The sequence below is a fragment of the Cydia strobilella genome, chromosome Z, assembly GCF_947568885.1.
Source record: "Cydia strobilella chromosome Z, ilCydStro3.1, whole genome shotgun sequence".
Classification (NCBI taxonomy): Eukaryota; Metazoa; Arthropoda; class Insecta; order Lepidoptera; family Tortricidae; genus Cydia; species Cydia strobilella.
The window spans coordinates 3,189,911-3,205,664 of NC_086068.1; the positions used below are offsets into that span (position 1 = coordinate 3,189,911).

Below are 15,754 nucleotides of genomic sequence, written 5' to 3' on the forward strand. Positions count from 1 at the left end.
GGCTGTCTAGGTATTGGTACACAGGGGGCTGATTACTGGCAAAAACGCAATTTCATTATATTTAATGAAATATTTCCCACAGCAACACGTTTTATTCTTTACAAAAATTAAACTATATGAAATTCTTGACCAGTAAAAATTTTAATAATTGTTATAGGTCAATTAGTAAGCAAATTAAACGATCTTGAATATAGAAATTTCGTAAAAAGGCTAACTACTGGTGCCTTTACCCCACATAGTATAAAACAAAGTCGCTTTCCGCTCTGTATGTCTGTCCCTATGTATGATTATATCTTAAAAAAACCGACCAAGTGCGAGTCGGACTCGCGCACCGAGGGTTCCGTACTTTTTTAGTATTTTATGTTATAGCGGCAACAGAAATACGTCATCTGTGAAAATTTCAACTGTCTAACTATCACGATTCATGAGATACAGCCTGGTGACAGACAGACAGACGGATAGCGGAGTCTTAGTAATAGGGTCCCGTTTTTACCCTTTGGGTACGGAACCCTAAAAACGTTAAAAATACCAAGTTCTTTACGCCATCAGCCATCATAACGCTCGGCCGAGCGTGGCGACAGTTATACCGCTGCAAACTTACATTTGCACTCATAATGACCACGGTTTTCTTAAGCATTCATCTTATTTGGTAGTTGTACGGCCGCATTTTTAAATTTGTCGAGAATGAGTTTTGCAAAACTTACATTTTGAACTCACGATGACCACCTTGCCATACAATCTAAAGCCCGTTGGTTATTTCACAACCGCATTTGTAATGTTTTCGAGCCTCATTTTTGTCACGAAGGTGTATGTAATTTTTTCTTTGGGTTTTTATCATAGCATTTCGTCGCTATACTTACTCAACCTCGTATCTGCAACACTCATTTGATGACAAAAACACCCGTATTCCGTATGAAAGAAAAGCGACATTTCCATCAAATGATTGTTGCAGATATGAGGTTGAGTAAGTATAGCGACGATTCGCAACTTACTGCACAAAGTAAGTTTTTAAAGTGTAAGTATATAAGTTCTCTGTCGTGTGAATGAGAATATCCGTTATCGATTTTTGTTGAAAATTCTGAATAGAGCGAAGTTATTACATATTTTAAAACGGTTTTTTTGTTACAAGCTTTTATTTAACATGCCCTCTTAGTTAGTGTGGGATCTTGGAAGCAAAATTTAACCCACTTCCCGATATCCGATTGAGTTGAAATCTTGCATATATATGTAAATCGGATGACAATGTAATATTATGATGACATGTAGCTGATCTGATGATGGAGACAGGAGGTTGCCATGGGAACTCTGGAATGGGTCAGCGATAAAAGCTTGTACCATAAATGAAATTTTTGCCAAAAACTTTTATGTTTATTAACTATTATGTTAGGTATGAAAAGTAGAGGACACATAAACAACAACACGACTATAATACTGTTTATAAATACAGTGTTTATTTAAAATGTAAAAATTAAAAATGCCAACTAAATAGACTCCGCACTGAAAGCGGGCGATCCGGAGAATTTATGTTTTTTTTTTTTTTTTTAATTTATTTTCAAAAAAGTATAACACATTTTAAACTTATACAAGTTTCGCCAAACTTGCGTTTAAGTGTGGGTGGCGCCAAATTTAAGTGTGGGTGGCGAGATACACCGAAGTGCGACTGTGGAGCACCTGTACATATTTACCACATAGTCCGCGAGTGCCCAAAAAGGAAGTACACAGGAGATCCTCTGGACTTACTTAAGCTAAGCGACAACGCAGCCCATTGGGTGAAAAACCTAACTATTAATTTGTAAATCTGTAAAGCGACCATGAATTGTATGTCGTTATGCGACTGAATACTGTACACCATATTTTAAAAAAACAACATCTGTATTTTAGAATTAAGTATTCTTGCAAATAAAGAATCTTTATCTTTATCTTTATCTTTAATAAATATTTAAAATGTAATCTATTTAGCGATATAATACCGCAATGCGAATTTAGTTTAACTAAAGCGAATTGGACAGTTGTTTCACATTTTATATTCTGTATTATGCTTAGGCTTAAGTTGGTATAATAATTAGTCAAGCGAAGACAATAGGGGATATTACTGCAATGTTCTGCCACCAGAGTGCAGCACTAGCCTTTTTTTATTAAACCATAGAGTAACTTATACACCCCTTAACAGGTTTTGGACACGTTTTCAGAGACAATAAAATATGACATTGATGCATCAAGGCGGTTTGTTTACAGAGGACCTAACGGGAAACGCGAATCCGAAATATCGCTATCTGCCTCTTTATCGCTCGAATATGCAAGTGACAGAGATGTTTGATAACGAAATTTCGATTTTCTTGTTTCGCGATAGACCCTCAGATTGTGATAGTGGTGCCCCTACGGACGGTTGTTTGGTAGAGAATTACCGTTTTTTTTTTCAAGTGTCTAACATTTTGGCATGATGACAAATTTTGAAATCCCTTTTAATACTGTCGGTACACTTATATTGGTTCCGAAAAACGCAATATTTCAGCTATACTAGTAAGTTTTAACATAAATAATTGCATTTTTTTTATAGCAACATTATACCTCGCGCGAAAACGCCTCGCGTCCGCTTGTGATGTCACGCTTTGGTAAACATTGCTGCGATGTAGAAAAGAAATATGAAAGTAAACCAACCGGTTACTTGAAATTTGTCAATTTTAAATAATCGATTTATCTTGATATCAAGATGTTCATTAATTGTAAAATAAAATATGTGCATAAACTGACAAAGATCTTATAAATACATTTGCGAAAAAAATCACAATTAAAACAAATATTGTTTTCCCCTCACTAGCTCGGAAAGTTGTCGTTTATCCTTCAATACAAGCGGGGAAAAACGCGTTTTATCCACTAGTGGAGAAAGTAATTTGACCTTGGATGGAGCGTGTTTAAGTAGCTTGACAGATAACAAAACGTAGAACGCTCATGATAATGGTTCGTTCGATATTAATTATCATTAAATAAATGATTTGAGAATCTAATAAAAAATACCAAATTTAGCTTTATTTAATGATTTTAAGTCATAAACCTTAAAATTCCATAAGAAACGTTAGATTTTTTATAATGATGTTAAATATAATTCTGAACGCACAAGTTGAGTCGATGCAATTTCAAAACGCATCGTTGACATTTCATACGTCAGAACAGAAATGTCAACATTGTCAACAAAATTTTTACTGTTCTTCTCACCGACTCACGTAAAAATCAGAATTTCTAGTGTTTTCTGTTATAATATCGTAAAAAAATTAGTGATTCCAGTGATGAAGATGATCTAACGCCTGTGGATGTTGCACTTTCCTCGCTATAGTGAGGGGAAAAGTTTTGTGTTACACACGGGTGCAAATGTATTTTACTTCTCGTGTGTTGAAACACTCGCTACGCTCAGGATTCTATTTTAGAACCACTCGCTTCGCTCGTGGTTCAACTATAGAATCCTTTCGCTTGCTCATGTTTCAATTCCACACTCGCGGGTAAAATACAACTTTGCACCCTTGTATAACAAATAACTATTACATGAGTGCAGATAACAGTATAACTTTCTTTGAATTTAGTATTTTAGTAAAAAACATCAATATAATATGCAGATTTGCTTTCAAGTAATTTTCCAGTATTCCGGCTCTCTTGTGTCAGCATTAGTTCCGGATTAGTGAGATTATACTGTATTTATTATCATTACAGCGGCGACGGCGAGATCATAGGCTTCCTGAAGGTGTCCCACAAACACCTGTACCTTTTCGACGAGCGCGACAAAGTGCGCGAGGTGGAGCCACTGTGCGTGCTCGATTTCTTCGTGAGCGGCGCGCGGCAGCGGCGCGGCAACGGCAAGAGACTGTTCGACTATATGCTGCAGGTGGCCTTCATGTACTTACCTTTACACCACAGACCACGTATTCTAAAGACATAGCCATAAGGCGGTTCCCTGAGCCAGAAGGCGAAAAATCTCCTTATATGATCATGTTTTTCTAAGAGGCGTTGATAGTCGTAGACATGGAAAAAATATATATAGTTCTTGACTATATTATCTTTAATATCATAGCTTTCGATTACGAATTATGACACTTCGCTCGATACAATTAATTCCCAAAGTAACCTCTAACTCGGACTTTTAATCCAACTTTACTCGGTTATTTATTATGTCATACTATAAACAAAAAAAGAAGAAAAAACAATCTTAACTTAAATAGTAATTTCATAGCTTTCGAATTTCGATATTGTAAGGTAACGTTTTTAAAATAAATAAAAATCGACAAAATTCGATCAAAATTGACACTTGGCGCGCATGATCTATCCCGTTCTTTCTTGCGAAATGTGACAGTGACAGCGGCAAACCGATGGAACGGCCTTATAATACCTAACCACAGAATAAGTAATAGTATTATCATACAGAACGGCCACGCACCGCCCCGCCCCGACTCGAATGACCTCGCCCCGCGACAGCAGATTGACGGACGCTTGCCGGCCGCTCAGTACTGGTTTTAAGCAACTTACACAATGACGCATGCCGCGTGTACAGACGTGCCGTTCACACAAACGCAAGTGATTTTTGATGTATAGCGTGTCCGCCCTGTGACATAGCGAAGTCCCGCTACCCCCTCTGCCACGCATACGGTAGCTTTAGTCGATAAATTTTCGAATTTAGAATCACGCCACAACGCCACTTCAGTCGGCCACTTCAACTTTGTTTCAAACTCGTATCTATTTCAGGATACCGGCAGCCGGCCCCAAGACCTAGCTATTGACGGTCCGTCCTCCAAGATGGAGACCTTCCTCGCCAAAAACTACGGCGTCGACCATCTCATCCGTCAGAGCAACAACTTCGCCGTCTCGCCTGCTTTCTTCATTACTTCGCCTGATGCCAAGTAAGACAACATAATTTATCATAAAGAGTAATAGATGTCATATACTAAGGCGGTTCCCTGAGCCAGAAGGCGAAAAATCTCCTTATATGATCATGTTTTTCTAAGAGGCGTTGATATTCATAGACGTAGAAAAAATGTATGTAGTTCTTGACTATATTATCTTTAACAACATAGCTTCCGATACACGAATTATGACACTTCGCTCGATACAATTAATTTCCAAAGTAACCTCTAACTCGGACTTTTAATCCTACTTTACTCGGTTATTTATTATGTGATACTATAAACAAAAAAAGAAGAAAAAACAATCTTAACATAAATAGTAATTTCATAGCTTTAGAATTTCGATATTGTAAGGAAAAGTTTTTAAAATAAATAAAAACCGACAAAATTCGATCAAAATTGACACTTGGCGCATATGTTCTTTCCCGTTCTTTCTTGCAAAATGTGACAAAGACAGCGTCAAGGCTGGATTCGAACCGGCGTCGATCAAAAAGTAAGTAATTAAGTCCGACTCACGCTTGAGTGCACATTTCTAATAGGTTTTCCTGTAATCTATAGATAAAGAACTATTTTGTGTATTTTTTTCAAAATTTTAGACCCTGTAGTTTCGGAGATAAAGGGGCAATGGTCATTTTTTGCCTATTTTCTTGAATAACTTCTAAACTGTTTATCCTAAAATTATAAAAAAATATATTTGAGATTCTCACAATGCCCTCTTTCATTTGATATGATATAGTTAGAAAAACTTCATTTTTTAATTTTCTTGTTTACCCCCGAAAAGTGGACCCGATGTTTAAAATTCATTTGTTTACTTTACATGTCCGTCTTTAGGTCACAAAATTACATATGTATACCAAATTTCAACTTAATTGGTACAGTAGTTTCGGAGAAAATAGGCTGTGACAGACGGACAGACAGACAGACGCACGAGTGATCCTATAAGGGTTCCGTTTTTTCCTTTTGAGGTACGGAACCCTTATATGATCACTCGTGCGTCTGTCTGTCTGTCTGTCTGTCTGTCTGTCCGTCTGTCACAGCCATTTTTACCACCCCCCCCCTTATCTCTGAAACTACTGGGTCTAAAATTTTAAGAAAATACGCAAAATAGTTCTTTACCTATAGAAAACCTATTAGAAATGTGCAGTCAAGCTCGGACTTAATTACGTAGGTATTGATCCGACCCATCGGGTTTTTTAAAGACATTTCACTCACGTTTCACATAAAAAATACATTGTTTAAATTGTGTAATGTGCGGAACCCTTGGCCTCGCACTTGTCCGGTTTTTTATGAATGGTATCAGTCGATCAGGTTTGTTTTGAGCATCAAATGTCTGTATGGGAGCCATTGTCTTAAAGCAATACAAAAGTCACAAATGATGGTCAAAGTCTGGCATCCGCACTTTACTGACGAAACGTTTACAAAATGACATTACACCGTGACGTCAGCATGTAACGTCGCTATCGCTTAGAAAAGTTACAAAGCCAAAAAGAAAAATTGCGATTTTGTCGGTGAAATATTGCGTTTATGTATATTGTTGCCGTACAGTTTTTTTTTAATAAATTTGAGGAATCGAATGGTACCATATATTTTTTTTTCTATTTGAAGTATTTTTTTTAAACTGATGTATTTTGTATTTATTTATGAAAACCCATATATTTTTTTAATTTTGAATTACTTGTGATAAATTGCTCATTTTCTGTCTATTTAACTAGATTTAATTATAAAATTCAACATGTGGAAAATACAAAGGGTATTTTCTAATTATTTCACGAATACTCAAATTACCTCGGCGATACGTAAACGACAGCACTATTGCAGTAAGATATCTTGGTACCGGGGCGATACAGTCACCCTTACCACGAAACAGCGATACGTAAGCGACAGCACTAGCACAGTAAAATATCTAAGTACCGGGGCGTGTCTTTGCGCGGTCTGTGGGTAGATGACTAGATGAGTCGCGCACTTGAATACGTTCTCGAAGCTAGTGAACATTATCGAAGTTTGTGATAATTTGTTTTTGTGGTTTACTTAATCAAAAGGATATGGAGGATAACAGGTACTACACTATAAGAGTACTATACTATAAGAGTTACAGAAACAATAAAATAACATTTTAAAAATTAAAGTTAAAATAACATTTGAAAAAACCTTATATCACATATGGCCTAAAAATACCCTCAGATCAAACCCCTAGAACATAGTAATACAAAATAATATACATATCAACAGTTAGACCAGGATTTATCTGTCTTTATACTTAACGATAGTCTTTAGGAGCCTTTCATATAATACCACACACGATAGGTTTCTGAACAAAAAAAAAATTTTTTTTTTTCATACAAAGAAAGCTGACGTCATAACTCCTCTCCTTTTTATTTTATTTTTTGGTGCTTCGTGTCAAATTGATTTATGGACTAAAGATCAATCGTGCCGATTTTCATAGCTTTAACACCACTTGCAGCATTTTACTGAATTTCGGGGTTAACCGCCAGGACTAGACAGAGAAATTAGCGTTTCGTCCGATACGGAGCGTATACGCGTCCCATCGTCATCAAGTTAGGATGATGATGATGGAATTCGAAAAAACACGAAGTAACTTCGAGTCCCTAGTGTTTTTTTTTTAGGATTCCGTACCCAAAGGGTAAAAACGGGACCCTATTACTAAGACTCCACTGTCCGTCTGTCTATCACCAGACTGTATCTCATAAACTGTGACAGCTAGACAGTTGAAATTTTCACAGATGATGTATTTCTGTTGCCGCCATAACAACAAATACTAAAAACAGAATAAAATAAATATTTAAGCGGGGTTCCCATACAACAAATGTGGTTTTTTTGCCGTTTCTGCGTAATGGTACTTCGTGTGCGAGTCCGACTCGCACTTATTGTATGAAAGTACGAAACTTCTGTTTACTGTAGCACAGAATAAATAATACCTAGTACGGTACAGAAGATGCGCTCTCGAAACTTCTATTACGACAGATATGACCGCTAGGTGGCGTAAGCGCGAACAGGCGTCCGTTCCGTAGCGGTGCGCGGCAATTACTATCAGGGACCGGCCCGCTATCCCTTATCGGGGTTTTATAAGGGTATTGCATAAGGCTTAACTCACCATACCCTTTGCCAGACAAAACCCTTTGTTTTGCTTTTAAAAACCCTTATATAAAGCTACCACATTTGAGTAATCGGTAGCCCAAATACCCTTACAAAACCCTTATCATCCGCTCACCAACACCTTGCATATTGCTTATAAGGGTTAGCCTTATAAAGGGCTTCCCTTTTAGCATATAAGCGTGCTAATTTAAGTCGTCTACCTTGTTCATAAAGCACACATTACTTCGAATCTGAGCGATCGTCGGCGGCGACGGCGGCGTTCTTTTACTAGGCACGTATTTTCTTTCCTTTTCATACACTACCGTAGATATATACTAATCCTGTCTCTTTCACGCAAAGGGAAACCTTTATAAAAAGCGCTTAAAGATAAGGGTAACCCTTATTAAGAGCTAGCCTTATTTTTGGTTAGCTTTTCGGTAAGGGTTAGTCAAAGGTAAGGGTATGAATGGGCTTGCAGTTCAAAAGGGAAAGTCTTTCAATGTGTTAGCCGTGTTTAAGTGTCGCCCATTGAAAAGGTTTTATCGCGGAAAGGGTTGTCCGGTCCCTGATTACTATGGCTAGACCCCAGAATCGGGGGCGGCCGCATGTACTTGTAGCGGCGCTACGAAATCGCGGAGTGGGCCACGCCTGACTGCAGTTATCTCAAACGTGTTGTCTCTTCCACAGTAATACCGGTCGCAATCTGCCGGTGATGCCGGCAGCGGCTGTAGGGCGGTTTACCGCCCGCAAACCGCGCTCATCCATCTCGGATGTAAGTACACCAACGCATAGTGTCTGCTGTAGTTATTGGCCACTCTTAACAATAAGGCTTCAATTGGCTTGTTTCTTCCTGAGGGGTCATCCATTAATTACATCACACGTTTAAGGGGGGGGGAGGGGGTCAAGAAAATGTGACATGTTGTAACAAGGGGGAGGGGGTCACAAACTTTGTGACGTCACATTAACTTGTTTAAATTATTTTATTCGCTGTACAGTTAAATGACAAGTTTTTGGAACGATAATCGTTTTTAGGGTTCCGTACGCAAAGGGTAAAAACGGAACCCTATTACTAAGACTCCACTGTCCTGTATCTCATGAACCGTGATAGCTAGACAGTGGAAATTTTCACAGATAATGTATTTCTGTTGCCGCTATAACAACAAATACTAAAAAGTACGGAACCCTTGGTGGGCGAGTCCGACTCGCACTTGTCCGGTTTTTAATCATTTAATTTTCTTTCCTAATCTGTTTTGGGTTATAAAATTACTAATATTTTGATAAAATATTAATAATACTTAATTCGATTTGCCAATTTCATTGAAAAAATGTGACGTCACATCAGTGGGGAGGGGTTTGCCAAATGTGACCAAGTGTGACAAGGAGGTGGGGAGGGGTCAAAAAACCTCGAAATTTATGTGACGTATGGATGAACCCTGATTTGTTAGGAAGTGGCCAATTACTATGAAGTGGCCAATAACTAAAGCATAGATATTGTGACATTTTCTGATATGTTTTTTTTTCTGCTCAAACTCTAATCTGTTAAACAAATGGCATTGTTTATTTTATGCAGTGATCAGTCCCGTCCCGTCTTCGGTACGTGTCCGAAGCAGTGATGTCGTTTAAAAAACAACTATGGTTTAATAATCAATTGTTCCTTTTTGTATCTTTTTAGTGAAATAATTTTTCCCTACATTTACCTTAATAAAAGTTGTTCAATGTGATGACCATATACCTGCCAGTGCCAGCGTATAGCTAAGGATTGTAAAGAATCGATATTATTATTTTCCAGTTGCTCCATTGGGTGGAGTGAAATACCGATTGCATACGCATTTGACGGACCAATACTTAATAAATATGCCACTGATAACTGTCAAACTTCTTGAGACGAGATGAGTTTAACTTGCCTAATGCTAACTCGGGTGCAATAAGTCCCTGTATGCGTTATTATAAAACATAATATGTTTATATGGCAGGTAATTTTTGGTTATTATTGGTTAGTTCCATATCTAAATATATCTTATTCGTTGAACCATGTAATTTTTAAATTGTATATCGTCGCTATAGTTGAGTAACGTCATATCTGCAACAATCATTTGATGGAAATGTCGCTTTTCTTTCATTCGGAATACGGGTGTTTTTGTCATCAAATGAGTGTTGCAGATACGAGGTTGAGTAAGTGTAGCGGCGATATGACTGTATAGTTATGTAGTATAAAAAATTTATAGTTTAAAAAACACTAGAAAAACACGCTCGTGGTCAAAGTTCATTACAAGACTTTTCTAACAAATGATACGATGTTTCATCATGAAGTTCCAGTTCATATCTTCCGGCTCCATCATCAGATCAGTTCGACAGTACCATATTATTGTATTGTCATTAGAACTACATACAGCTGCCAATTTTCATGACGTTACGATCCTTGGAAGATGGTTAAATTAGTTACCTTAGATTCCATTACATAGTTAGTTACATACAGGCCGACCTAATAAAAGCGTGTTAAAAAGGGACCTGTCCACCCCTTCCCAGAAAATAGTTATTTGTTATACAAGGGTGCAAAGTTGTATTTTACCCGCGAGTGTGGAATTGAAACACGAGCAAGCGAAAGGATCCTATAGCGTAGCGAGTGTTTTTTAACACACGAGAAGTAAAATACATTTGCACCCGTGTGCAACACAAAAATTTTCACCTCGCTATAGCGAGGAAAGTGCAACATCCACAGGCGTTAGGTCATCTTCATCACTGGAATCACTCATTTTTTTACGATATTATAACAAAAAACTCTGGAAATTCTGTATTTTTACGCGAGAAGTTTCTAAGTAAAAAATTTGTTGACAATGTTGACATTTCTGACGTATGAAATGTCATTGATGCGTTTTGAAATTGCATCGACTCAACTTGTGCGTTCAGAATTATATTTAACATCATTATTAAAAAAACAAACGTTTCTTATGGAACTTTAAGGTTTATGACTTAAAATCATTAAATAAAGCTAAATTTGTTTTTTTTTATTAGATTCTCAAACAATTTGTTTAATGATAATTAATATCGAACGAACCATTATTATGAGCGTTTTACGTTTTGTTATCTGTCAAGCTACTTAAACACGCTCCATCCAAGGTCAAATTACTTTCCCCACTAGTGGATAAAATGCGTTTTTCCCCGCTTGTTTTAAAGGATAAAAGCCAACTTTCCGAGCTAGTGAGGGGAAAAAGCCCAAAATGAAAGACGAAAATGAACACAAAATGAACCGTCTGATTTCACCTTTACGTGCGTGTGATATAGACAGGACATGGCGGGTCAATGTACCAACTTTATCGTGTTTAGCGTCTTGACTCGCATTTAGTAGCAAATGTATGAACTTGCACTAATATCTTGTAATAATATTACGTATCAATTGAAATTTCAGGTAATACACGGGGCCACAGTCAACAGGGTGTACAACAACGGGTATTTATCCATCATATAGAATTTTTTATTTAACACTAATTAAAACTTTTTATTGGGTGCACGCGGTTTTTACTAATCTTCTTCTTCTTTCTCGCGTTTTTTCCGGAAATTTCTCACGGCTCATGGGAGTCTGGGGGCCGCTTGACAACTAAACCCAAGAATTGACGTATGCACTAGTTTCACGCGGTTTTTACTAATGCTGTTCATATTTAAGACGAAAGTGGAGAACAAAGTTACAAACGTAATCCTCATATTCCTCTCTGGATGTTAATTAACATTATTGACAATATTTTGACACAAATTGTTGTATTCAACCACATCCTACTTCTTCTTCGTCTTTGCCTTTATCCCATTATTTGGGGTCGGCTCTCCTCGTTCTCATGCGCCAGGACCGTCTGTCCTGGGTTGTCTGTGGATTTAATTGGGCTCGTTCTAAATCCTTTGACACGGTGGACCACCAAGTAGCAGGCCGGCGCCCTGGTCCTCTATTGGTTTCCTGAAGGGCCAGCGCCTTTTTCACGACATGGTCATCGCCACGCCTCATAATAACACCTCAATATCACATATTCAACCACATCCTACGTTTTTCTTTTTTCAAAATTTTAATTATTATAAGTTAGGAGCATTTTTTTACAAATTCTGTTATTCGCTCCTAACTTTTTAAATAATAAAAAAAAACGAAAAAGACAAACGTAGGGGCATAGCTATGGTTAATATACATCAAATTATATAATATGTAAAAATATTTTCCATAATATCAATATCCAGAGAGGAGAATGGGGACTACGTTTGCAAAGAGAAGCGGCCGTCCCCTTTCCTCTTAATCTATATATGTATAATCATAGACCAAAGATCCTTTGATTGTATAAAATGTGCAAATCCTAAAGGGTCCCACTGATTATCAGTCCGCCGGACGATATCGGCCTGTCAGTTGTTCGGAACTGTCAAGTTTTTGTTCCATCTGACAGGCTGATATCGTCCGGAGGACTGATAATCAGTTTAGAAAAGACGCCCCCGTTATGACAGATGAAGAAAACTGCCATATTACGGCCATATGTATTTTGTGTAGTAACTGAACAGGGGGTGTCACTGCAATGTTCTGCCGCCAGAGTGCAGCATTAGCGCCTATCGTAAACCATAGAGTAACTTATGCATACTGTGCATTCAACTGTTTTTTGACAAGTTTCCACAGATAATAAAATATGACATTTATGCATCAAGGCGGTTTGTTTACAAAGGGCCTAGCGGGAAACGCGGAAATCGAAATTTAGTTATCTGCCTCTTTATCGCTCGAATATACAAGAGTGATAGAGGTTAGATAACGAAATTTCGATTTTCTTTTTCCGCGGTATACAGTTCAGATTTTGGTAGTGGCGCCCCCTACTCAAGAGTTTTGCGTAATATTCCCTATTGTTAAACATCAACTTTTAACAGTTTAAATTCGAAGCACGGATTTATATTAAACTTTACACGTCGAATAGAATCAATGAATCTTTGCCAATATAATGCATTTAACACACGCACACACACACATAATATTCAAATGTTACACATTATTTACCTAGTAAAATTATAATTTGCGTTACTAGCGTCTGGTATACATTTTTGCGAGTAATGTATTAAAATTATTTCATAGTGGTTTTTAAGTAGATATTTTCGGTTTTGAAATATCCATTCTTCTCTTAGAAATTTGTTATTTTGTATAGTATCTGCTTTTTTAGCTTTATTCTTGATATTATGTAGTGACTTCTATAATATTAAGTCAATTAGTGTCATATGTAAATTAAACGATTCGTTTCTCTATGTAGACATGAAACATTTCAAGGCGTTTTTGAACGGAAGATATTAAAAAAAAATGATAAATCTTGTTTTTATAAACCCAAATTTATTCTAATTCTTTAAAAAAAACCAGCCAAACAAAACGCTTTTTTAATGGCTACCTTTTATCGTGTGTTTATAATTTTTGTAGTTTGATGTTTGAAGCATGACCTATTTATGTGTCGTTCTCAAGTAAAAGGTACCACATTGTCACTTACCCAGGTAACATTTATACGTTATTATGACGTCCGTTACGTCATTATGACGTATAAATGTCGTCATTATGCCGTATAAAAGACTTCATTATGACGTCGCTGACGTCACTTTGCTACCTGCGTACCATAAGGGTTAAATTTGCTTGCATCTCTATACGAATAACCTGTCAGAACGTCCTTGTGGTACCTTCTACTTGAGAACGACATATTGAGGAGCTTATAGCTTTATATTCAAAACCTGATTTGTCACCGTTATGTCAAACTTGAGATAAATGGAAAAAACATTTCGTCATGGAGACTATATAAAGGAGCCAAATATCTATGTATGAAAAGTGTCCATCAAAAAACAGTAATTAGGCGGCGCCACCATGCACCGAAATACTACCAAAAACAACCTACGTAATTTGGTCGGGTTATTTGTTGCCTTATATGGTTCATGTTATTCATGGAGACTATATAAAGGAGCCAAATCTCTATGTATGAAAAGTGTCCATCAAAAAACAGTAATTAGGCGGCGCCACCATGCACCGAAATACTACCAAAAACAACCTACGTAATTTGGTCGGGTTATTTGTTGCCTTATATGGTTTCATTAGATAAATATAATATTTTAGTGACTTTTAATTACTGTCATCATGCCTATTATTCGGTATAACTATCCATACAAATTAACTAACTAATAAGGCTCAACGACCCAAATAGGGTCTTGGCCTCCGAAACGAGAGCACTCCACTTTTCCCGATCCTGCGCCGTTTCCTGCCAATTCTCTGCTTGAAGCTGACACAGATCCGCTTTTACACTGTCTCCCGGTATCTTAGCCATCCAAATTAACTTAAATTTTTGCCATTTAAAAATGGACAAATCATGTTACGCTTGGACATTTTGGACTTTTGTCCTTTTATACACGAATGTTAAAAGGACAAATCATATTTCGTTCGTAGACCCAGAGGTTTGAAGTTTGAAGGACCCTTGAAAAATTTACATCAAACCATACAAAAAGTTTCCTCCTTAAGCAAAATGGCGGCAACACAGACTAGCGACAGTGGGGGGGACACTCCTTTCGGTCAAACTCGGCTTCGTTCGGCTCAGCATTGCTCCGAGAAATTATTAGGGTTGGCACAACTTGACGTCCCTTTGCACGACCACAGATAAGATAATGACTTGAATTTTGACAACCCGAAATAGCCGTATAGTGCCATACATTAGAAAGGGACAGCAGGATTCGACCCTGAATCGCTGTCACACTTACTGTTTAGGAAGTGTCTTTTCTGTACGGTAGTACTATTACTTATTCTGTACTAGCGATTGGCTAAAGCAAAGAGGGTATTATAGCATAGAGCGGTACTGTCATAGTAAATTTTGTAGCCACAGTAAATTCACTGCCATCTATCGACAGTATCTACACACGATTAAAACTTTTTTCAATAATTATTTTTATATGACTTTGACCCATGTTCTTTCACTGATATGCGTTAAAATTGTTAAATAACAAACGAAACCGTCAACGCCATCTATTCGAGAGTAAGCCAAAGATAGTGGCGCCATCTGTTTGAGAATCAAATTTTCTTGATTTTCGAGGCACGTCTTTTTCCTTAGACTGTATCCATCTACTACGGAGTTATATCTATCTTTGGCTGAAGTGACAAATCACTTTTTGCATGAGAAATTCGCTGCGTTATACTCCCTATTGAGCCTAAGTTACAAATGTAGAAAATTGTAACTTTTTCAAACCTGACCCAGCTTGGTAGCTAACTTATTATTCTAAGTATATGCACATTTCTATGTTTTGTTCTACTTGGCATTGTAAATATCTTCTGATATCTCCATAGTTTTCACGCTTGTTATTGTTATCTTTTTAGTATTGTTTATTTTAATTTCCGTTAATTTCATTTTGATTTTCAGTTATAACTAGTATTACCCAAGACGGCGCTGACGCAGTGATGGCAAAACCTATTTATAAAGCGAACTACTATTTGTAGATAAACTAGAACTACTTTTGTAGAACAAAATAATTTATTGTTTTATAGAAAATAAGGCTTCGTCACGAATTTTTAACTTTAATTTGAACTAATTTATTGTTTTAACGCTAAATTACAGATGTAGTGCATAATTGTTTTTCATCGTATTTTCTCGGAAACGTTCGTATTTGTCATGCTACTTCAGTCAACCTCAGTAGTTTCTGTACCGAGACTGACTGATATAGCAAGACACGATCGTACGTTTCCGTGAAAATACGATGAAAATAGTTATTTGTGCCACAAGAGAGGAAAGTTGGTTTTTCTTGCGAGTGTTTAT

The 15,754-nt window shown here is 37.1% G+C and overlaps 1 protein-coding gene across 2 annotated transcripts in view; it reads left to right on the top strand.

The window, feature by feature from the left end:
- LOC134754563 (alpha-tubulin N-acetyltransferase 1) overlaps nucleotides 1-15,754 on the top strand; it is a 45,655-nt gene that overhangs the window by 11,301 nt on the left and 18,600 nt on the right. For both annotated transcript variants that reach the window (XM_063690877.1, XM_063690876.1), the window contains exons 3-6: nucleotides 3,703-3,874; nucleotides 4,729-4,883; nucleotides 8,667-8,751; nucleotides 11,386-11,426. In XM_063690877.1, coding sequence (XP_063546947.1) covers nucleotides 3,703-3,874; nucleotides 4,729-4,883; nucleotides 8,667-8,751; nucleotides 11,386-11,426 — 453 coding nt within the window. The remainder of the gene's footprint in view (nucleotides 1-3,702; nucleotides 3,875-4,728; nucleotides 4,884-8,666; nucleotides 8,752-11,385; nucleotides 11,427-15,754) is intronic.